General features: G+C 37.8%; 1 protein-coding gene and 1 non-coding gene across 6 annotated transcripts in view; one reads left to right on the plus strand and one right to left on the minus strand.

The window, feature by feature from the left end:
- The window catches only part of ASH1L (ASH1 like histone lysine methyltransferase), a 216842-nt gene that overhangs the window by 88868 nt on the left and 102687 nt on the right, over positions 1 to 25287 (plus strand). For 4 of the 5 annotated variants that reach the window (XM_030759569.2, XM_030759568.2, XM_022559688.3 and 1 more), the window contains 2 exons: positions 258 to 996; positions 12613 to 12792. In XM_030759569.2, the coding sequence (XP_030615429.2) occupies positions 258 to 996; positions 12613 to 12792 (919 nt within the window). The remainder of the gene's footprint in view (positions 1 to 257; positions 997 to 12612; positions 12793 to 25287) is intronic. The other variant, XM_089913940.1, reaches the window with a different exon arrangement.
- On the minus strand, positions 21457 to 21567 carry LOC115801594 (U5 spliceosomal RNA). Its single transcript, XR_004021897.1, has one exon. It is a non-coding gene; the product is annotated as a U5 spliceosomal RNA (small nuclear RNA).

A 25287-nucleotide genomic window follows, 5' to 3' on the forward strand; every position in this document is an offset into this window, starting at 1 on the left:
GTTGCCTGAAAAATGGCAGAAGGTAGTGGAACAAAAGAGTGGATACGTTGTTCAATAAAGTTCTTGGTGGAAATGAAAAATGTGTCTTTTATTTTTACTTAAAAACCGAAGGCACTTTTTTGGCCAACCCAATATTATGATATTTAATCTTGCTATAAAAAATAGAGTGGTATTCCTTGTCCTTTATTCTTTGTAAAGTTATTTAAATAACCAGTTGTGTTCAGTTTTTATCATGTGTGATTTGTTGTCTTATTTAGTGAACGGAGTTCCGTCTCGAAGTCCAAGATTGGTTTCTTCTGGGGATGACTCTGTGGATAGTCTGCTGCAGCGGCTGGTACAACATGAGGACCAAGAGCCCCTGGAGAAGAATATTGATGCTGTGATCGCATCTGCCTCTGTGCCACCTTCCTCCAGTCCAGTCCATAGCCACAGCAAGGAGCGAACCCTGGGAAAACCAGACAGCCTTCTAGTGCCTGCAGTCCCCAGTGACTCTTGCAGTAGTAGCATCTCACTCCTTTCTGAAAAGTTGCCCAGCAGCCATTCCCCCCATCATATCAAGAGAAGTGTAGTAGAAGCTATGCAGCGCCAAGCTCGGAAAATGTGCAATTATGACAAAATCTTGGCCACCAAGAGAAACCTAGACCACGTCAATAAAATTTTAAAAGCCAAAAAACTTCAAAGACAGGCCAGGACAGGGAATAACTTTGTGAAACGCAGGCCAGGTCGACCTCGGAAATGTCCCCTCCAGGCTGTGGTATCAATGCAAGCATTCCAAGCTGCCCAGTTTGTCAGCCCAGAATTAAATGAAGGTGAAGAAGGAACAGCACTGCACCTTGGCCCTGATACAGTTACAGATGTCATTGAAGCTGTCGTTCAGAGTGTAAACCTGAACTCAGAACATAAAAAGGGATTGAAGAGGAAAAGTTGGCTGTTGGAAGAACAGACCAAGAAAAAGCAGAAGCCATTCCCAGAAGAAGAACAAGAAAATACTAAAAGGTAATTTCTTGTTTAACATTTTGAGTAGATGAAACTAGCTTATGCACAAATGTAACATATCTGTGCAGCTGAATTGTTCATTTAGTCTAACAACCTTTTACTATATAAGACCTGTTCTTTTTTGTTTTAAGTGTTCGTTCTTATGGCTGTCCAAAATTGTAAATAAGAAGCATGGGGGAATGTAACAATCTAACACAAGGCCCTTATTATACAGATGAGGAAATCAAGACCCAGGGAGATTGTGTGTTTTATCCAGTGTATAAATATGAGTGGAATTATTTTTACTATCACACTATTTTATCTCCTTGGTGCTCTAAAACTTTTCATCCCTATCGTCAAATACATTTTTTAAGTCTTTCTGTGTGTTAGATTTTTTTCTTAATTAATTAAATAATTTATGGCTGCATTGGGTCTTTGTTGCTGCACGTGGGCTTTCTTTAGTTGCAGTGAGAGGGGGCTACTCTTTGTTGCGGTGCGTGGCTTCTCATTGTGGTGGCTTCTCATTGCAGAGCACGGGCACTAGGCGCTTGGGCTTCTGTAGTTGTGGCTCGCGGGCTCTAGAGCGCAGACTCAGTAATTGTGGTGCACGGGCTTAGTTGCTCCGCGGCATGTGGGATCTTCCCGGACCAGGGCTCTAACCCATGTCCCCTGCATTGGCAGGCAGATGCTTAATTAGTGCACTACCAGGGAAGCCCCTAGATTGTTTTTTAATAGTTTCTTTTTTATATTTTTACTTTTCCCCAAAAGGTGTAGGGCAGAGGTCGAAAATCACCCCCCACCCCACCCCCGAGAAGACCATTTAATCCTTTTGTTATATATCCAACCAGATTCTTTCCCTGAAGGAATATTTGATTTTTATTTTACTTATTTATTTTCTGGCCTCTCCATGTGGCATATGGGATCTTAGTTCCCTGACCAGGGATGGAACCCGTGTTCCCTGCCGTGGAAGCACGCAGTCTTAACCACTGGACCACCTCTGTTTACAGAAGTTTTTCGTAGCTCTCTATGCATACATCTATGAAAAAATACCTTTTTTTTTTTTTTGCGGTACGCAGGCCTCTCACTGTTGTGGCCTCTCCCGTTGCGGAGCACAGGCTCCGAACGCGCAGGCTCAGCGGCCATGGCTCACGGACCCAGCCGCTCCCCGGCATGTGGGATCCTCCCGGACCGGGGCACGAACCCGCGTCCCCTGCATCGGCAGGCGGACTCTCAACCACTGCGCCACCAGGGAAGCCCCAAAAAATACTTTTTTTATAGAGAATATATGGGATTTAAATTTCTTTCCTGAGAATACACACTCATAAATAAATCAGTGAAACTAGAAGTTTACTGATTCATGAGTTAAAGTCTCTTCACATGATCTCATTTCTTCTCAAATCCTATTTTCATGGATAAGACTGTTAATATATTGTGTATCCTTTAATACTTTTCGTATGCATGTACAAATACGTGCATATGCAAAGCTGTTATTTTATATAAGTGGTAACATACATATTATACTTAATTTTGTAACAACTTTTCTCTTTATAATCTTGGCGATCTTGTCATTTAGTACATATAGAATTACCTTATTGCATGTTAAGAATATATCATAATTTAATTATTCTCCTTCAAAGGGTTACATATTACTTTTTTACATATAGGTCTTAAATCAGCTGAAATTTACTCTTGTATAAGGTATGAGTTAGTGCTATGTTTATTGCCAGTTATTTATCAAGGTTGCAGATTTGTAAGCATTTTTGTTTTATATGTAGTGTCTATAATTTATATTCCCATTGGATTTTTGTGAAGGTTTTTTTCTTTGAAAGGGGAAAAAATTTAATTAAGAGATTTAAATTTTTTGTTTTTTTGGGGTTTTTTTGCGGTACGCGGGCCTCACACCGTTGTGGCCTCTCCCGTTGCAGAACACAGGCTCTGGATGCGCAGGCTCAGCGGCCGTGGCTCATGGGCCCAGCCGCTCCGCGGCATGTGGGATCTTCCTGGACCGGGACACGAACCTGTGTCCCCTGCATCGGCAGGCAGACTCTCAGCCACTGCGCCACCAGGGAAGCCCAATTTTTTGTATTTTTACATGACAGTCTTAGCACTATTAATTGATCATCATTTCCCTACTTGTTTGAAATGATACCTTTATCATATAATAAATTCTTAAATATCTTTGGTCTTAGGGTCTTCTTTTATATTTTTATATTCTCTTCCCATCAGTCTGTTTTGTTATCAGTCTGTTATTTCTGTTTTCATTACTGAGGCTTTTAAAATACCTACAAACAGAATGACTTTTGCCTTCGCTATAGTAAGAAAGTGACAATTTGAGACATCTTAACCAATCACTTTAGGAAGGGTCATGTTAAAAACGCGCCTCAGAAAAAAGGCTTTATTTCAGATGAGCCCTTCTGTTCCAGCAAGTTCTAGTAGCATTAGTCAGCAACACTAAACACTTATTTTCCACAAAATTATATTCTGGAATTTGAGGAGATTATAAAGAGAAAGATACAGTTTCCACCCTCAAGAGATTGTGTAGATAAGGACATGGCACGGTGAGTTCCCAGAGATAGCAACAGTTTTTCACCTTTCTCGAACTGGAACCTACTGTAGCACTTGTTATATAGCAGGAGTTTGTTCATTTGTTTCTTTATTTTATTTTATTTTTTAAATTATTTATTTATTTTTGGCTGCGTTGGGTCTTCGGTGCTGCACACCGTCTTTCTCTACTTGGAGCAAGCAGGGGCTACTCTTCGTTGCAGTGTACGGGCTTCTCACTGCAGTGGCTTCTCTTGTTGTGGAGCATGAGCTCCAGGCGTGCAGGCTTCACTAGTTGTGTCACGTGGGCTCAGTAGTTGTGGCTCTCAGGCTCTAGAGCACAGCGCAGTATTTGTGGCACACAGGCTTAGTTGCTCCGCAGCATGTGGGATCTTCCTGGACCAGGGCTCGAACCCATGTCACCTGCATTGGCAGGCAGATTCTTAACCACTGCACCACCAGGGAAGTCCCTCTTCATTTATTTCTAAATTATTTATTGCAAAATTATTTCATGTGCTGAGGGTAAATACAGTTGTAAGCAAATATATAAATACTCCCTGTCCTCATGGTTCTTACATTCTAACTATTATGAAGAATTATTTAGGTTTATGAGCTTATATTAGAGGTAATTGACTCAGTTTTTTTGTGGAAGTAATGACTAAGGTAAAATCTGAAGAACAGACTTTATTTGTTATTTAGAGGAGCAACACCAGAGCGTACATTTTAGACTGGTAAGTATGAAAAAGCATGGCAGGTTCAGGGAAATGAAAGAAACGTTTTGCGTCCAAAACACGTTAATTAGAGTAGTATGGTGTCAAATGGGTCTAGAGAAAAGGTGGTAGGGACCAGATCTTGCAGAGGTCCTCGTACACCATGTTAAAGAGTTTGATCACTATTCATTGATTAATAACAAACCAGAATGCAAAAGAATATTGTAATGATTATGAGCTGGGTTCTAGATTCAGAAAAACCTGGGTTCAAATCCTGGATCTAAAAGGAAAAAAGAAAAAATTTTTAAGCTCGTGTAAAAAAATAAAATAATTAAAATATTTAAAATATTTAGAACTGAGTAAATACTGTGCTACATATTGAAATTTGGGATGTATCTAAAGAGGTACTAGAGGGAGATTCATAGCCATTAATGCTTATATTATTTTATAAGCCATTAATGCTTATATTATTTTCAGGAATGCTGAAAATTTATGAATGAGGATATTACCAAACAAAACTTGTGTCTGCTCGCTGGTACACAGTAAAGCCAAACTAATGATACCAGGTTGTGGTGAGGGAAAGTGCAGCATTTATTACAGGATGCCAAGCAAGGAGTTCAGCACAGGTAGTGCTTAAAAAGCCCGAATTCCCTGATGGGTTTTAGGAAAACATTTTTATCTTTAATTTTTTAAATTAATCTTTAGTGGAGTATAGTTCTCTACAATGTTGTGTTAGTTTCTGCTGTACAGCAAAGTGAATCAGCTATACATATACATATATCCCCTCTTTTTTGGATTTCCTTCCCATTTAGATCACCACAGAGCATTGAGTAGAGTTCCCTGAGCTATATACAGTAGGTTCTCATTAGTTATCTATTTTATACATGATATTGATAGTGTATATATGTCAATCCCAATCTCCCAATTCATCCCACCTCCCTCCATTCGCTCTTGGTATCCATTCGTTTGTTCTCTACATCTTTGTCTCTATTTCTGCTTTGCAAATAAGATCATCTGTACCATTTTTCTAGACTCCACATATATGCGTTAATATACGATATTTGTTTTTCTCTTTCTGAGTTACTTCACTCTTCATGACAGTCTCTAGGTCCGTCCACTTCTCTACAAATGACCCAGTTTTGTTCCTTTTTATGGCTGAGTAATATTCCATTGTATATATGTACCACATCTTCTTTATCCATTCTTCTGTTGATGGACATTTAGGTTGCTTCCGTATCCTGGCTATTGTAAATAGTGCTGCAGTGAACATTGGGGTGCATGTGTCTTTTTTTCATTTATGGTTGCTGGGTCATATGGTAGTTCTATATATAGTTTTTTAAGGAACCCACCATACTGTTCTCCATAGGTGGCCATATCAATTTACATTCCCAGCAGTGCAAGAGGGTTCCCTTTTCTCCACACCCTCTCCAGCATTTATTGTTTGTAGAATTTTTGATGATGGCCATTCTGACCAGTGTGAGGTGACACCTCATTGTAGTTTTGATTTGCATTTCTCTAATAATTAGTGATGTTGAGCATCCTTTCATGTGTTTGTTGGCCATCTGTATGTCTTCTTTGGAGAAATGTCTATTTAGGTCTTCTGCCCATTTTTTGATTGGGTTGTTTGTCTTTCTCATAGTGAGCTGCATGAGCTGTTTGTATAATTTGGAGGTTAATCTTTTCTCACCTGCTTCATTTGCGAATATTTTCTCCCATTCTCACGGTTGTCTTTTCGTCTTGTTTATGGCTTCCTTTGCTGTGCAAAAGCTTTTAAGTTTAATTAGGTCCCTTTTGTTTATTTTTGTTTTTATTTTCATTACTCTAGGAAGTGGGTCTAAAAAGATCTTACTGTTATTTATGTCAAAGACTTTTCTGCCTATGTTTTCCTCTAAGAGTTTTATAGTGTCTGCCTTGCATTCAGGTCTTTAATCCATTTTGAGTTTATTTTTGTGTATGGTGTTAGGGAGTGTTCTGATTTCATTCTTTTACATGTAGCTGTCCAGTTTTCCCAGCACCACTTACCGAAGAGGCTGTCTTTTCTCCATTGTATATTCTTGCCTCCTTTGTCATAGATTAGGTGACCATAAGTGCATGGATTTATCTCTGGGCTTAGGAAAGCATCTTTAAAGGCAAGGTGAGGGAGGGGCATCCCAGGTATATGATCAGCTCATGCACAAATCTGCAATTGGTTGATGGTGAGGTAACAGGGTGGTGTCACAGAGGTTAAGATTATCAATCCTTAGGTGCCAGTAGGTCTGTGGTGCTTATGATCATCAAGTAAGTAACTTCTCCCATTTGGTTTTAGCATCTGTAAAACAACTTCAGGAAATGTGCATCAGATACTATTATCTCGGTACTTCAGAGAGGAAATAAGCAGAGGATATAGGGGAGGGGTCTGTTCTGGGAAGACCCCATAGGGTCCTTCTTGGTTACAAAGAGTCCAATTAAGAAATTCTAAAAACAACGGGACTTCCCTGGTGGCACAGTGGTTAAGAATCCGCCTGCTAATGAAAGGAACACGGGTTTGAGCCTTGGTCCGGGAAGATTCCACGTGCCGCGGAGCAACTAAGCCCACGAGCAACAACTACTGAAGCCCGTGCACCTGGAGCCTGTGCTCCACAACAAGAGAAGCCACCGCAATGAGCAGCCTGCACACTCTAACGAAGCGTAATCCCCCCCTTGCCGCAACTAGGGAAAGCCCGTGTGCAGCAACGAAGACCCATTGCAGCCAAAAACTTTTAATTTATTTAAGAAAGAAAAGAAATTAGAAAAATGAGAATAAGCCCCAAAATGTAAAGGACAGAGATAAAACATATACATTAAATTAACAAAATAAAGCTAAGGTACAGTAGAGAGAGTCACTGAAGACCAAAGTTTGTAATACTAATGATAACGAATAAAATATACAAACTTCCGGTAAGGTTGATCAATAAAGGAAGAGAAAGGGAATAATAAAATTAGGAACTAAAAAGGAAATAAGCTATATATGAGAGATTAAAATGTGAGTACTCTAAGAACTTTATGCCCAACAAATTGTAAAACTCAGTTGAAACGTATGTGCTGTTTTCCTAGGAAAAATACCTACTCAGAAAGAAATACCCTTTGTGCTTCTGTAATGTAAATTGAATCTACAACGTCTTGCCACACGAAAGCACCAGGACCAGGTTTAAAAGAGGGTTCTATCTCTCTTTAAAAAGATCATTTCAGTCTCATTAAAACTCTTTAGAGAATATGAAGGGAGTTTGAAGAGGAATACACATACATGAAGTATATAAATAGAAGTAACCAGTTTAAAAAATTATTTTTAATAAATTTATTTATTTGTTTTTGGCAGCATTGGGTCTTCGTTGCTGTGCGCAGCCTTTCTCTCGTGGTGGGTGCGCGGGCTTCTCATTACGGTGGCTTCTCTTGTTGCAGAGCACAGGCTTAGTTGCTCCGCAGCATGTGGGATCTTCCTGGGCCAGGGCTTGAACCCATGTCCCCTGTATTGGCAGGCAGATTCTTAACCACTGTGCCACCACGGAAGCCCTAAAAAATTTTTTTATAAAGTTAACACCTATGTAGATACAGAACAGGTGAACATATAGAACATTGGTAGCATCCCATGTTCTTTCCCAGTCATACACCACTTCCTTGCCAGTAGCTATAATCAATCTCCTGAATTTTACCTTTTTTCATACCATTTAAGTATTCAATGTAGACAATATAGTTTAGTTTATCCTTCCTGAACTTCACTGAAATGGAATTATACAGGACATATGCTTTTGTGCCTCACCTTTTTTGCTCAACATATAAAATGTAAAACCATCTCTGTTGTTGCATGTTGCTGTAGTTACCCCCTTTTTGTTATTTTATAGTTATCCATTGTTTGTATGTAATAGTCTTCCTTTTTTTAAAATTTTTTTGAAGTATAGTTGATTTACAATGTGTTAATTTCTGCTGTACAGCAAAGTGACTCAGTTATGCATATATATTTTTTTCATATTCTTTTCTATTTATGGTTTATCACAGGATATTGAATATAGTTGCCTGTGCTATAGGACCTGTAGGACCTTGTTTATCCATCCTATATATACTAGTTTGCACTTGCTAATCCCAAACTCCCAATCCTTTCCTTCCCCACCTCTCCTCCCCCTTGGCAACCACAAGTCTGTTCTCTATGTCTGTGAGTCTGTTTCTGTTTTGTAGATAGGTTCATTTGTGTCTTATTTTAGATTCCACATGTAAGTGATAACATATGGTATTTGTCTTTCTCTTTCTGACTTACTTCGATGAGTATGATAATCTCTAGATCCATCCATGTTGATGCAGATATAGAGTTTTTCTGTTTTACTGTTGGGTTATTTTCATTTTGACACTATTACCCAAAAATGCTGCTCTTAACATTCCTCTAATGTTCACTGGTGGATATGGACACTAATTCCTCTAGGGTATATACGTAGGAATGGAATCACTGAATGAAACAATGGATTTGCCCCAAGACTTAATTTTAAGCTATGGTATATTGAGCTAGCGTGGAACTGAATATAGAATTGGATAAGAGAAACGGATCCATACATGCAAGCTTGCTATATGATGGAGGTGACACTACATATCAATAAGGAAATAAAATTATATTCAATAAATGGTGCCCCAGAAGTTGATATTGCATAGGAATGGGAATGAAATTGGATTCTGTCTTAATCCATGTATAAAAATCAGTTCCCAGTTGGTTAAATACATAAGTGTAAAAAGCAAGCCTTCAAACTTTTAAAGGCTAATACAGAAGGAGGAAAACTTTATGACCTTGTTTCTCAGAAAGGAGTTCATAAACAAGATATCAAAAGCAGTAAGCATACAGGTAAAGATTGATATACTGCATTATTATTAAAACTAAGAATTTCCGTTTATCAAACATCATCCGAATAAATGTATGAAGACTTGCTACAAACTGGGAGAAGAAATTTATAAGATATAATTTATAGGGCTTCCCTGGTGGCGCAGTGGTTGAGAGTCCGCCTGCCGATGCAGGGGACGCGGGTTCGTGCCCCGGTCTGGGAAGATCCCACATGCCGCGGAGTCGCTGGGCCCGTGAGCCATGGCCGCTGAGCCTGCGCGTCCCGTGCTCCACAACGGGAGAGCCCACAACAGTGAGAGGCCCGTGTACTGCAAAAAAAAAAAAAAAAGATATAATTTATATTTTTGGTATCCAGAGTATGTAACCAAAAAAGTATTTCAAAACAACCCAGTATGATCCAGCAATTACCTTTTACACAGCTTAGGAAAACTCCTGCCCAATGATCACCAGAAAGCATTTTTTTGGAAAAGTAGTAGCAAGATTGATTATAATATATAGAAACTGGAAATATCCCAGATTAACAGGAAAAGGAATAAGTATATTATAGTTTTTTGTACAATGGAATATGATATGGTAATAAAAATTAATGAATTATAACTGACATGTAATGATAATGAATGCGTCTTAGACAAGATTAAATGAAAGAAACAAGACCCTAAAAATGATATACTAACTGATTTTGTTTTTATAAAGCAAAAAAAAAGCCACCAAAATAAACAATGTATTGTCTTAATGTAGATAAATATATCATAAGCCATATTTTATTTTATTTATTTTTAAATTTTTTGGCTGTGCCACGTGGCTTGTGAGATCTTAGTTCCCTGACCAGGGATTGAACCCAGGCCATGGCAGTGAAAGCGCTGAGTCCTAACCACTGGACTGCCAGGGAATTCCCATAAAGCCATATTTTAAAATACCTTACCTCTTCTTTCTCTTTTCTTTCCTGAAGAATTCAGTCTTAAAGCCATTTGGTAGGTATCTGTATGGGATGTGGAAACCATGGTGACCCTGAGCTGGGTGTTGGAGGCTTATTAAGGTGAAGAGTTGGGTTATGGGGCAAGGGCAAGGGAATGTTAACCCAGCCTACGGTGTCAGAGCCCAAGTGGGATAAGAAGGATGCTCTTGTAATGAGAGTGCACAGTGTCGGGTATTAGGGACCAGCAAGGTTAGGAAGTATCCATCTCAGATCTCCTTAATAAGAATTTTTAAAATTCTATGAGTAGGCATTTGCATTTCCTTTAAAGCCCCCAAGGTGATTCTGATATACATGGTCTATAGACAGAACTTGGAGAAACATGGCACTTGAAGAGTTTATATATGTAGAATATATACAGACACATATAAGCAGGAAAGCAGAAAACATTTTTGATTTTAGGAGGAAGAAACATAAGGTAAGGCACAGAAAAAATGAATTTGGCTATAAGGAGAATAGGAAAAAATAAAATATGAAGCCAATCCATCTCATAACTAAGTAAGATTTATCCCAGTTATACATAACTTGTTCAACATTTGAAAATCACGTTAACAGGCTAAAGAAGAAATATCACAAGGTCCTATCAGTAAATGCAGAAATTTTTTTGACAAAAATCTAACACATGTTCATGATAAAAAGCTAGCAATCTAGGAATAAAAAGAAACTACCTCAACCTAATAAAAGCTATATGTAAAAAACCCACAGCTGACAACTTCAGTGGTGAAAGACAGAGGTTTTCCACTATTATCAGAAACTAGGAAAGGAAGCCCACTTTTGCTGCTTCAGTACAATTTTGTGTTGAAATTCCTAACCAGAGCAGTTAGGCAAGAAAAAGAAAAGCCTGTGTTTATGGGGTGGAAGACTTAAGGTATCAGTACTACCCATAGTGATCTACAGATTCAGTGCAATCCGTATTAAAATCCCAGTGATGTTTTCTGTGAAATAGAAAAATCCATCCTAAAATTCATGAGGAATCTCAAGGGATTCCAAATAGCCAAAACAATCTTGAAGAAAAAGAACAAAATTGGAGGACTCACACTTCTATATTTTTTTCTTTTTATTGTCCTTTTGCACTGGCTACGACCTTTAACTGATGTTGAATTTAAGTTATGAGAGCAGACATTTGTCTTTTCATTGATATTTGGGAAACTGTATTCAGTCTTTCACTATTAAGTATGAGGCAAAAAGAAAATCTAGGAAATTCCCTGATACGTCATTGCTTAGGTCCCAAGGTACCTAGCCAATCTGTGTGCTTATGTTTATTTTATATATAATTTCAAGGGTTTTTAGTTGTACTTAATGGGAGGATAGGTAGAAGTGTCTATTCCATCTTTGCCTGGAACTATATTCACCTTAATTTTTAAAGATGTTTTTGATTGATTTAGAATTCTCTTTTGACAGGCTCCTCCCCTCCCCTTCCTTTTAGCACTTCCAGATGTCTTTTCATTGCCTTCTGGCTTGCATTATTTCAGACATGAAATCTGCGTTCATTCTTATTTTTGTACTCCTGTATAGACTGTGTATTTTTTCTCTGGCTCTTTTTATTTTCTTCATCAGTAGTTTTCAGGAAGTTTATTATGATATGCCATACTTGATTTTTTTTTTAGTTTATATTGCTTCTGGTTTGTTTAGCTTCTTGGAACTTTGGGTTTATACTTTTTATCAAATTTAGAAAAATTTTGGTCATTGCTCTTTTTTTCATTTTGAATTTTTTAATATTGTAAATGTCACATTATTGTGTGTATGTTTTTTGTTCTTTTCTATATGTTCGATTTTATTTTGGTAGGCAGTTAAGTTACTTGTGGATTGGTTTGGATTCTTTTGAAGATAGTTTTTAAGCTTTATTAGAGCTGGCTTTTATTCCAGAGATAGTTGAGCCCTACAAAAATGGATAATGTTACCCTCTGGGATCTCTATTGAATGCCCACAGTGTTGGGTAGTGTCTTTCACTCTCCCTAGTGGAATCTGAGTATCTGTCATCATGTGGGAGCTCTGGAAATTGTTTAGGTTATAATACTCTGGTGGTTCTTTGTCCAGCCTTATGGAATTTCACCTTGCACATACACAAACTTAGTATTTAGCAATGTACTAAAGGAGACCCTTACACAGATTTCTAGAGTTATTTTTCTCCATAGCTTTCTCCACTCCAGTACTCTGCCTCACAAATTCTAACTACCTCAGCCTCTCCATATTCTGATCTCTTTTCAACTCATTAAGCTGGCCATTCTCTGCTTTGGCTCTACTCCCTCTACCTCAGTCCTTGTAAAGGCAAAGTGGTTATAGGAATCATCTCTTTCTATTTTATTTCCAATTTTCTCAGGGATCACAGTGCTATAGTCGCTGTTGTCCAGTGTCTGATAATTGTTTCATAAACTTACTTCAGGTTTATTGTACTTTGCCGTGTTTCTATTAGTTTCTGTCAGGAGGACAGAAATCTGGTATCTGTTACTCCAGCATGACCAGATGAGGAAGTCCACATGTCTCTTTTTATAATTGCTCTAATGTTTTTTTAAATAGATAATTATTTGTAGGAAAAAAATTTCACCATAAAATTATCTTTAAACTTCTCTTTCTAGCTTTACTGAAGCAGCAGTTGAGATTCCCAGTCCTCCTGAAACCCCAGCCAAACCTCCCGAACCTGAAAGTACCTTGCAGCCTGTGCTTTCTCTCATCCCAAGAGAAAAGAAGGCCCCACGTCCCCCAAAGAAGAAGTATCAGAAAGCAGGGCTGTATTCTGATGTTTACAAAACTACAGAGTAAGTAGTGGTACCTATCAGCTGACATCCTTTAAAGACCTGTCATTCTTCCATGTTTTAAATAATACTTTGACTATCAAGAAAAACAAAAAACAATACAAATGTAATATACACAAATACAAATCTCATCACAAACACCTCAGTGTTCACTGTACTCATGATATGTTGTTTGGGGCTAATTATTTTCCCTGATCTTTATCTTCTCTCTGCCTTTCTAGATTATATTTCTGTAGTTTGGATTCTAATGATGCCTGCTTTGTTAATTGAAATTAAGAAAAGGGACACTCTGCTTGTATCTAAAATGATCTTGATGGTTTTCTACATTCATTCCTCATTTGTTAAATGCTGTGTTCCAAACTATTTGCCAGATGAGTAAAATACTTCTTATTTTTAAGAATTTCATATTCCGTTGGGAAAGTTCAGCTTGATAAGTCCTCTGATGGAAACATTTTAAAACCTCAGAGAGCTATCAACTCACTATATCATTCATTAAGAAGTAGTTCACAGAGTATACTTGAGTTAGGTTTTGGACATTCAGCAGTAGTTTGCAAGATGGAGAAGGGCATTCCAGTTAGGATAGCATGTACCAGGGCACATACTAGGATGCGAAGACTTTTCATGTATTAGAACAACTCAGAAGTTCACTTTTTCTGAAATACGGTGTTGTGGAAAATAAGCATTGTGTGATAGGGACCGTGGACTTTACTGACTCTTAAGATATTTATCCCACTAAGCTATAGGAAATTTAAAATACTATTTTTAGAAAAGGAAGTGCAAATTTGTGTTTTAAGATAACTCTGGCTGGGCTTCCCTGGTGGCGCCGTGGTTCAGAGTTCGCCTGCCAATGCAGGGGATATGGGTTCGTGTCCCGGTCCGGGAAGATCCCACATGCCGCGGAGCGGCTAGACCTGTGAGCCATGGCCGCTGAGCCTGCACGTCCAGAGCCTGTGCTCCGCAGCGGGAGAGGCCACAACAGTGAGAGGCCCATGTACTGAAAAAAAAAAAAAAATAATAACTCTGGCAACAGAGTGGAAAATGAATGAGAGAGTTACTAATGGCAGAAATTCACAGTATCCATCAAAAGGTCATGAGGAATTCTTGAATTTAGGCAAGAAAAGAATGAAATTGAAAGAGGAACAGTTACATTTTAGAGATACATCTGACTTGGTATAGTTAAAGTGATCAACATATAAATCACAACACTTTATTTTGCATTGAAAAGATCTTTCATTAATTTGCCACTGAGGTAGATATCACATAAACTCTTTGTACTCCATTTCTGCTGCTTGGGTCATGAAAACGTTTTATTAGTTAGGCTTAGTTTCAGCTGCCAATGATAAGAAACCCTCTCAAATAACCAAGACTTTTTAAAGATAAACATTTATTTTCCTTTAATTTAAAAAAAGTTGTGAAGTACACAGTTCAGAGTTAACATGGTATCTTCACAGTGTCTTCAGGGACCTAGACTCCTTTTTTTCTGTTCTTCCATTTCAACACTAAGCTTGCGTTCCTATGGTTACCTTTTGTTCCAACATAACTGCCGTAACGTCTTCATTACAGAGAGGATAAAAGAGGAAAAGGGAGTAAAAAACAAGTATTGTACCTTCTTTGTAAGGAAGCATTATGGAGTGAACGTGTTCCCCTGAAATTTCATATATTGAACCCCTAATCCCCAGTGTGATGATATTTAGAGATGGGGCCTTTGGGAAGTATTGAATAATTATAGGTTATTTGGGTGGAGCCCTCCTGAATGAGATTAACATCCTTATAAAGAGAGACACAGAGAGAGATGATTTCTCTCTCTACTCTGTGAGTATACAACAAGAAAGCAGTATCTGCAAGCCAGGAAGAGGGCTCTCACTTAGAACCCAGCCCTGATCTTGGACTTCCCAGCCTCCAGAACAGTGAGAAATAAAATTTTGTTACTTAGACCACCAAGTCTATGGTAATTCATAGACTTACCATAGACTTACCTTTCTTAGTCTGACTAAGAAAGGAAACTTCAAAACCTCACTTACAGTTACTGACTGAAACATAGTCGTGTAACCATACTTCAGCCACAGGGAAGGCTGAGAAATAATGGTCATTATTTCAGGTGACAAAGCCTGAAAGAAAATTAGCATTGTCACTACAAATGAGAAAATGAAAATGCATTTGGGGAAGATCTAATACAGTTACGATTTTAAAGGAATGTTTTTGCTGAATAGAAAAGCAGGTATAAAGTTCTCCGCTAAAAACTATATTTCAAGCTTTGGTTTTTGGTTTTGGGTTTGTTTTTTTTTATATATTTGGTTATGCCGGGTCTTAGTTGCAGCATGTGGGTTCTTCGTTGCCAAGTGCGGGATCTTCGTTGCGGCATGTGGGATCTAGTTCCCTGACCAGCGATCGAACCCGTGCTCCCTGCTTTGGGAGCGTAGAGTCTTAGCCACCGGACCACCAGGGAACTCACTGTAGTTAAAGTTTTACTTCTACTTTTTGACTAATATATTTCTTCTAGATTAAATTCCTAAAAATGAGAGATTAATAATAAAATCAGACTGTTCCTCAAAAGATCAGTATCATCAACTACATTAGTGTTTTAAAATGTCTCTAGTCAGATAAAAGTCTTTCACTCTGAAAAGGACCTTGTTTATGTTAGAACTAGCTCTTCATCTCATAGAAATAAATGAGAAGAAAATGGTTTATTTTGGATATTTTTTATTTTATTTTTTTCGGTACGCGGGCCTCTCACTGTTGTGGCCTCTCCAGCTGCGCAGCACAGGTTCCGGACACGCAGGCTCAGCGGCCATGGCTCACGGGCCCAGCCGCTCCGCGGCATGTGGGATCCTCCCGGACCAGGGCACGAACCTGCGTCCCCTGCATCAGCAGGCGGACTCTCAACCACTGCGCCACCAGGGAAGCCCTTGGAATATCTTTTAAAACAGGTCAAATAATACACGTGTGCATTCTTACAAACTGTGAAGCCAATATATTTTTGTGGGCTGGCTGTTTTTTGTTGGTAGCAATTGGGGTGGGGATTGTTTGTTTTGTTTTTTAAATTAATAAACAATTATTCAGAGCAGTTTTAGGTTCACAACAGAATTGTTGGAAAGTATAGAGATTTTGCATATACCCCCTGTCCTTATGCATGCACAACATCCCCTACTATGGACATCCTGCACCACAGTGGTACCTTTATTACAATCAATGAACCTGTATTGACACAGTATCACCCAAAGTTCATAGTAGGCATTAGGGTTCACTCTTGGTGCTGTGCTTTCTGTGGGTTTTGGTAAATGTATAATGACATGTATCTACCACAGTAGTGTCACAGAATAGTTTCATTGCCCTAAAAGTCCTCCATGTTAGGGAAATTTGTTTTTTTGGATCACAGAATGGTACAAGGACATTGCAAGTTTACTCTTTTTTATATAAATCATTATAGGTTTTAAAGAACTGTGAGGGGAGGGTGTGATTCAGTTAAAATTGGATCAAGATTAGACTCCAGTATCAGTATGGGAAATTAATTAGATGAGGAAATATTAGAAGTTAGAAGACCAGTTAGGAAGCAGGACACCTTTGTGGTTCTCCAGGATAGAAGTCATGTCATGAGCTGAGGTGATATCTAAGGTGGCTGGATGTTGGAAAGGGTGGACTCTTGAACATTTTTTACATTAAAATTGAAATGAATTAAAGACTGATTGGATGAAAGGATTGGGCTAGAGTTAGTGATGATCCTGATGGTTTTTTTTGTATTCCTAGGTGTGTGATGATGTCATTAATACACCAGATAAAAGTGGTACAGCCAGTACTCCTTGGTTTAAGAAAACCTCTATTACTATGTACATGTATATAGGCACCAAAGAATGTCTTAGTATTATAGTCATCAAACTATTAACCTGTGTATTAGTTTTCTATGCCTGCTGTCATAAATTATTTAAGTTGCTTAAAGCAAGTCAAATTTATAGTCGAAATGGATCTCTCTAGGCTAAAATCAAGGTGTTAGCATAGCTGTGTGTTCCTTCTGGAGGCTCTAGGGTAGAATTCTTTTTGTTGCCTTTCCAGAATTCCTTGGCTTGGGGCCCCTTCTGTCTTCAGAACCAGCAGTGACAAGTTGAATCCTCACATTGAATCACTTCAACATTGGTTCTGTTTTCACTTTTTTTTTTTCCACTGACTGCCTCATTTTTGTTCCTCTTCCATTTATAAGGACCCTTGTGAGTAAGTTGGGCCCAGCCAGATAATCCAGAATAATCTCCCTATCTCAAAATCAACAGATTAGAAACCTCAATTTCTTCTACATATTCGCAGCTTCTGGGGATTTTGATTTGGGGAGGGGGTTGCATATTATTGTGCCTGCTATACCCTTCTAGGTTATAGGATTTGGAATGGGGTAATGAGGTTTTTACTTTTTATTTTCTATGTGTCTTTATTGCGTGAAGTTATAAAAATGCTGTATTACTTTTGGAATTTACATTTTATCTAATAGGAGTTTTAAGAATATGAAATATCAGATATAAATCAGGTGAATTGGAGAGTGAACTTCAGACTTTAGAGTATACATTATGATGAAGAGCAAAATATCGAAAAATTAACACTACTTTGAAGGGAGCCCTCCTTAGTTCTACGTTTGTGGGGTAAGGTTTCTACTTTTAGTACTCCTAAAAGTACTGCCACTGTCGTGTAACGTTTTGGGCAGATTACTTAGTTTCTCTGGGAGTGGTAAAAATGAAGCTTGATGTACAAAGTGAAGCTGTTGAACTACACAGTTCATATCTTAAGGTTATCCTGGCTCTCAGATACTGTGACTTCTAAGTTTTTTAAAATAAGAAACTCTCCTCATATACTTCCTTTGATTTATGGGCTACTTTTGAGCACTAAATCTATTACAGGAAATGGGATAACTAATTTTCAAGCTTACAGAATATTGCTTGTTTGCATGGGAATTATATATGTAAAATATAGATGTATTTATTATATATTATATAATACTATATTATTATTTATATTACATGTATAACACATAATGTTTACACTTAGCTGTCATTTCCTCAAAATAGTATGTATCTTTGGAAATAAAATGAAAGCATGGTGCCATCTTACATTTGATATATTATTTAAATTTTCAGAATGCTTTCGTATTAAATCTGTGGGAAATGGTAAAGTAAGGGTTACTATGTACTATTTAAGAAATTGACACAGAAAAGTTAAGGAACTTACTAAGTTTATAAAATTTATCATCGAAATCATTACTGGGGTTTTGAACACTTAGAGGTCTCACCATTCTTGTTTTACCACTGAATCATGCTGCTTGTCAGAAACTGAGGCTCAAAGGGTAGTGGATTAAAATTTATTTGTTATAGATAATCTAGTGGTTAAGGTTGGATTAAACACCAGAATATGGTTAATTTTCCCCTGAAATGCTTTAGGAACATTCTAGGTTCTAAATTCAATTTAAATATAGGAGTGTGGACTGAATGAATGCTGAACCTCACACCATTCCCTGTATGAAGTGGTTTTGAATTTTTATTTGTTAATAAACTCTATTTTTTAGAGCAGTTTTAGGCAAAATGGAACAGAAAGTTCAGGGATTCCCATATGTCCCTTGTTCCCATCCACACTCAGCCTCCCTCATTTCAGCTAGACCTAACCCTTTATTTGACAGATGAGAAACTGAAGCTATTAAAAGGTTAAATGACTTGCTCAAGTCACACAGACCATTTTTAGCAAAACAAGGTGAAAATTTCAGTTTACCTGCTTTTATCTCAATCACTAAGAAAATGATGAAAATAACTTGAGTGAAGTATTTATTTATTTATTGCAGTATAATTAACATACAAAATTATAGTGGCTTCAGATGTATAACATAATGATTAGGTATTTGTGAATATTGCAAAATAATCACTACAATAAGTCTGGTTAAACTGTCACTATGCATAGTTAAAAAACTTTTTTTCTGGGCTTCCCTGGTGGCGCAGTGGTTGAGAGTCCGCCTGCCGATGCAGGGGACGTGGGTTCGTGCCCCGGTCCGGGAAGATCCCACATGCCGCGGAGCAGCTGGGCCCGTGAGCCATGGCCGCTGAGCCTGTGCGTCCGGAGCCTGTGCTCCGCAACGGGAAAAGCCACAACAGTGAGAGGCCCGCGTACCACAAAAAAAAAACAAAAAACTTTTTTTCTTATGATGATAACTTTTGCAACATACTCTCTTAGCAACTTTCATATATGCAATACAGTATTATTAACTATAGTTACCATGCTGTATACTACATGACCATGACTTACTTCTTTCATAACTGGAAGTTTGTAGCTTTTGACTCCATTCACCCATTTTGTACCTCTTGCCTCTGGCAACCACCAGTCTGTTCTCTGTGTCTGTGAGCTTGGTTGCCGGAGTGTGTGTGTGTGTGTGTGTGTGTGTGTGTGTGTGTGTGTGTAGGGGGGGTGTTCATTTGTTTGTCCTTTGCTTTTTGTTTAATATTTACTTATTTAATTTTGGTTGCATTGGGTCTTAGTTGCAACATGAGGCATCTTCGTTGCGGCATGCAGGATCTTTCGTTGCAACATTTGGGCTCTTCATTGCGGCTGTAGGCTTCTCTTTAGTTGTGGCCCGCGGGCTTAGTTACCCCGTGGCATGTGGGATCTTAGTTCCCCCACCAGGGATCGAACCTGCATCCCCTGCATTGGAAGACGGATTCTTAACCCCTGGACCACCAGGGAACTCCCTCATTTGTTTGTTCCACATACAGGCGAGATCATTCCGTATTTGTCTTTCTCTGTCTGACTTACTTCACTTAGCGTAATGCCCTCAAGGTCTGTCTATATTCTCGCAAATGGCAAGATTTCATTCTTTGTATGACTGAATAATAGTCCATTGTGTATTTGTGTATGTGTGTTTGTGTGTATATGCTTACATATATAGCATTTTCTTTATCCATTCATCTCTCAACGGACACTTAGGTTGTTTCCTTATCTTGGCTATTGTAAATAATGCTGCAGTGAACATGAAGGTGCAGATATCTTTTGAAGGTAGTGTTTTTGTTTTCTTCAGATAAATACCCAGAAGTGGAATTGTTAGATCGTATGGTAGTTCTAGTTTTAATTTTTGGGGAACCTCCATACTGCTTTCCATAGTGGCTGTGCCAATTTACATCCCCACCAGCAGTGCACGAGGGTTCCCTTTTCTCCACAGCCTCAACGACACTTGTTATTTCTTGTCTTTTTGATAATAGCCATTCTGACAGGTGTGAGGTGATAGCTCATTGTGGTTTTGATTCGCATTTGCCTGATAGTGATATTGAACATATTTTCATGTACTTGTTGGTCTTCTGTATGTCTTCTTTGGAAAAATGTCTAGACCATCTGCCTATTTTTTGATCAGATTGTTTGGGTTTTTGGCTCTTGAGTTGTATGAGTGAGTCCTTTATAAATTTTGGATATTAACCCCTTGTCAGATATAATTTGCAGATATTTTCTCCCGTTTAGTAGTTTTCGTTTTGTTGATGGTTTCCTGTGCTGTGCAGAAGCTTCTTAGTTTGCTTATCTTTGCTTTTCATGCCTTTGCTTTTGGTATCATATCCAAAAAAATCATTGCCAGGACCAATGTCCAGAGTAACATTTTTTAAAACAAGAGTAGCTTCATGTTTTAAATTTTTTAATTAACTATATTGTGGTTAAATATACATGGCATAAAATTTACTATTTTAATCATTTTAAGTGCACCATTCAGTAGCATTAAGTACATTACCTTGTTGTGCTGACAACACCACTACCCACCTCCAGAACTTTTTCGTCATCTCAAACTGAATTGTTTTGTTTCTAAAGTATGAATTCTGATATCGCATCCACGCTACCCAAGTGTGATGATATATGTAAAACCACTGGCATACAATAGGCACTCAAAGTAAATCTTAGTTGTTTCTTCTGCGTCTCAGTCTCCGAAAGAGTTGTTTCCTGTCTCCTAAAAGATGTTTCCTATCCTCTTTTTTTTATAAATAGTTTTATTGAGATGTAATTCACATATCATACAGTTAACCTATTTCAAGTGTACAAGTCAATAGTTTTTGGTATATTACATTATTAATTTTTTAAATTGTAAAATTCTTATAAAATTTTAGCTATTTTTAAGGTTACACTTCAGTGGTGTTAATTATATTCACAATGTTGTACAACATTTACCACTGTCTATTTCCAAAATTTTTTCATTACCTCAAACAGAAACTCTATAATAATTAAGCAAAAACTCCCCACTCCTTCTAAAACTCTCCACAGCACATAATAAATGTCTAATGTACTTTCAGTCTCTATAATTTGCCTCTTCTGGGTACTCCATGTAAATGGAAGCATACACAGTATTTGTGTTTTTGGGTCTGGATTATTTTATTTAACATCTCTTTAACTTTCATTCATGTTGTAGCATGTATCAGAACTTCATTCCTTTTTATGGCTGAGTAATATTCCATTGTATGTAGATAGCACATTTTGTTTCTCTGTTAACGGGCACTTTGGTTGTTTCTGCCTTTGGGTATTGTGAACAATGCTGCAGTGAACATTGGCATACATTTATCTGTTCAGGTCCCTGTTTTCAGTCCTTTGTGTATAAACTTAGGGGTGAAATTGCTAGACCATATGGTAATTCTACATTTAGCTTTTATTTATTTTTATTTTTACTTTTAATTTCTTTTGTTTATCCCCAGAAGGCCTCAAAAAATTGTAGCAGCAGTCATGCTTTTCCCTCCCCAGATGAATCTTTAGTAAAAGGCAAAAGATACATTAGATGATGAAGAGAAACACGAGTATACATGCAGCTTTTAAAAGAACCACCAAACTTTTCCACAGTGGCTGTACCACTGAGTATTCATTGTATAGTTAGTTAGTGATTTGGGATCTTTCTTCTCTTTTAATTTATGTGTTTTCACATAAAAATTTTCCTCTTAGCACTGCGTTTACTGCATCACGTAAGTTTTGTTCTGTTTTTGTTTTCATTCATTTCAAAGTATTTTCCAGTTTCCCTTTTGATTTTTTTATTTGACCCATTGGTTGCTTAAGAGTAGAGTATGTTGTTTAATTTCCACACATAAGTGAATTTTTCAGTTTTCCTTCATGTCTAGTTTCATTCCTTTGTGATCAGAAAAGATATTCTGTATGGTTTCAATCCTTTTTAATTTATTGACTTATTTTGTAGCCTAACATATGGTCTGTCCTAAAGAATGTTCCATGTGCACTTGAGAAGACTATGTAATCTGCTGTTGTTGGGTAGAGTGTTATTTCTATTTCTGTTAGATCTGATTGGTTTATAATGTTGTTCTAATACTTACTGATCTTCTATGTTGTTGTTCTGCCAACAGTTATTGTACAACTGTCTGTTTCTCTCTTAAATTCTGTCAGTGTTTCCTTCATATATTTTGGGTCCTCTGATGTTTGGTGAATATTTTGGTTTTGTTTTTTTTTTTTTTGCTGTACACGGGCCTCTCACTGTTGTGGCCTCTCCCGCTGCAGAGCACAGGCTCCGGACGCGCAGGCCCAGCGGCCATGGCTTACGGGCCCAACCGCTCCGCGGCACGCGGGATCCTCCCTGACCGGGGCACGAACCCGTGTCCCCTGCATCGGCAGGCGGACTCCCAACCACTGCGCCACCAGGGAAGCCCTGAATATTTTTTTATAATTGTTATAGCTTTATGGTGAATGGACTCTCTTGTCAATATTTAATGTTTGTCTCTTGTTACAGTTTTTTACTTATTTACTTAAAGTCTCTTTTTCTGATATTAGTATAATCTCCTTATCTCTCTTTTGGCTACTATTTGCATGGAATATCTTTTTCCATCCTTTCATGTGCATCCAGTTCCCATCTTTGGATCTAAAGTGAATCTCTTGTAGACAGCATGTATGTAGTTAGATCATGTTTTATATTCATTTTGCTCCTCTCTACCTTTTGACTGGAAAGTCTCATCTATTTACATTTATAGTAATTACTAATAAGAAAGGATTTATGCTTTTCATTTAGTTTTCCATATGTGTTATAGCTTTTTGTCCCTCATTTCCTCCTTACTGCCTTCTTTTGTACTTAGCTGATCTTCTTGTAGTTACCTGTTTGATTCCCTTCTCATTCCCTTTTGTGTATATTCTATAGCTATTTTATCTGTGGTTACCATGGAGATTACATATAACTTCCTAAAGATATAACTCTGTAATTTGAATTGATACCAACTTAACTTCAGTCACATACAAAAATGCTATTCCTGTAAAGCTCCATGCCTTCCTTTTATATTATTGAAATTACAAATTACATCTTTATTCATTTTGTGCCCTAAAACATACATTTATAATTATTTTTTATGCATTTGTCTTTTTAAAATTTTTTTATTTTTGGCTGTGTTGGGTCTTCAGTGCTGTGCGCAGGCTTTCTCTAGTTGTGGCGAGTGGGGGCTATTCTTCGTTGTGGTGCACATGCTTCTCATTGCACTGGCTTCTCGTTGCAGAGCACAGGCTCTAGGCGCATGGGCTTCAGTAGTTGTGGCATGCAGGCTCAGTAGTTGTGGCGCATGGGCTTAGTTGCTCCGCAGCATGTGGGATCTTCCCAGACCAGGAATCGAACCCGTATCCCCTGCAATGGCAGGTGGATTCTTAACCACTGTGCCACCAGGGAAGTCACTGCATTTGTCTTTTAAGTCCTGTTTTCTATACTCTTTTCTCTGCAGTCACCCATCATGATTAAACTAAGAGCCTCTTGCCTCTATTTATTTATTTATTTATTTATTTATTTATTTATTTATTTATTTATTTATTTATTTAATTTGTGGTATGCGGGCCTCTCACTGCTGTGGCCTCTCCCGTTGCGGAGCACAGGCTCCGGACGTGCATGCTCAGCGGCCGTGGCTCACGGGTCCAGCCGCTCCGCGGCATGAGGGATCCTCCCGAACCGGGGCACGAACCCGTGTCCCCTGCATCGGCAGGTGGACTCCTAACCACTGCACCACCAGGGAAGCCCTCTTGCCTCTTTTTTTCCTAGAAAAAAATAAAATTCGTTTTGTTTTGTTTTGTTTTTTGGCCCCAAGGCATGTGGGATTTTAATTCCCCAACCAGGGATTGAACCCGTGGCCCCTGCAGTGGAAGCGCAGGGTCTTAACCACTGGACCGCCAGGGAAGTCCGAAAAGTGATTTTTTAATATAATAAAAAATAAAGATTGCATTAACAGAGATGATTAAAAACTTTCCACATGTGATTTGGCTCCTAATGCGGAGTAGAACATATCAGGCCATCACTGTATATTGTCAGGAATTATAAATCATGATTTATGAAAGTTCAATGAAAGTTCAGTTTGCCACTTAGAAATGGAGAAGCATTGGGAGGGAATCCATAACCACATTTACATTCCGTTCTATTTTTTATAGAAGCTTGGTTATGTCCAGTCTTATGGCTAAGGAAAATGTGTTTGTATCTGGCAGCAGCTCTGTTGCTCTAGCTCTCTCTAGTGATAATAAAGTGGCTTCATTAGCAATTACTATTTCTCACTTGACTGTTCTTTAATACAGGCCTGATGGACTTTTAATAACAAGATTTAATATATTTTAATAAATAACAAGATTTAAGATACTTCAAAAAATTATATCCCATTCATACAATGGAGTATTATTCAGCCTTAAAAAAGAAGGAATTTGGACACCTCCTACAATATGGATGAACCTTGAAAATATTATGCTAAGTGAAATGAATCAGTCAGAAAAAGACAAATACTGTTTGATTCCACTTATAAGAGGTACCTAGAGTAGTCAGATGCATGGAGAGAGAATGGAGAATGGTGGTTGCCAGGGGCTGGTGGCAGTTATTGTTTAATGGATACAGAGTTTCAGTATTACAAGATGAAGCGTTCTCTAGTTGGATGATAGTGATGATTGTACAACAGTGTGAATGTACTTAATACCACTGAGCTGCACACTTAAGATTGGTTAAAATGGGAAATTTTATGTTATATATATTTTACCAGGCAAACTTTGCAGGAGACCTGTTATCTCAAGTTCTGAGATATCCCTCTATTCTGTTACTGAGAGTGGAAAATGATATAGCCTTCCCTTAGGAAATGTGTGTCTCAAACTGTAAATACTATCAGAGTTCAAGGAAGAGATTAGGAAAATACAATTTTGTGATGAAAATTGGGAATTAACGTATCTTAAAGTGTAGAAATTACAAGTGACATCATAATTGCTATAGTAGTGATGGTATTATTATAAACTAGAAATTTGGGAAGTGAAATAATACTTCTTTAAAATACTTTTTAATAGACATGTAGTCATGTTTTCTCTGTAAAAACACAGTATTAGCACTTTCCAACCTGAACATACCTTAGAAATTACCTAATTCACCTCCCTTAAGCCCTAGATCAGTAAATCTTGCATAGGCATACAAGGGGACTACCTTCCCAGATTAAACTGTTTTATTTTTTTCACAGTGTTTTTGTTTGTTTTGTTTGTTTGTTTGAAAATACTCAAATCTCTGGCAAAATTAAAATTTACCTAAATTTA

This window comes from Delphinapterus leucas, chromosome 1, assembly GCF_059928025.1.
Source record: "Delphinapterus leucas isolate spDelLeu-1000000601 "Yukka" chromosome 1, BTC_Dleu_Yukka2, whole genome shotgun sequence".
Lineage (NCBI taxonomy): Eukaryota > Metazoa > Chordata > Mammalia > Artiodactyla > Monodontidae > Delphinapterus > Delphinapterus leucas.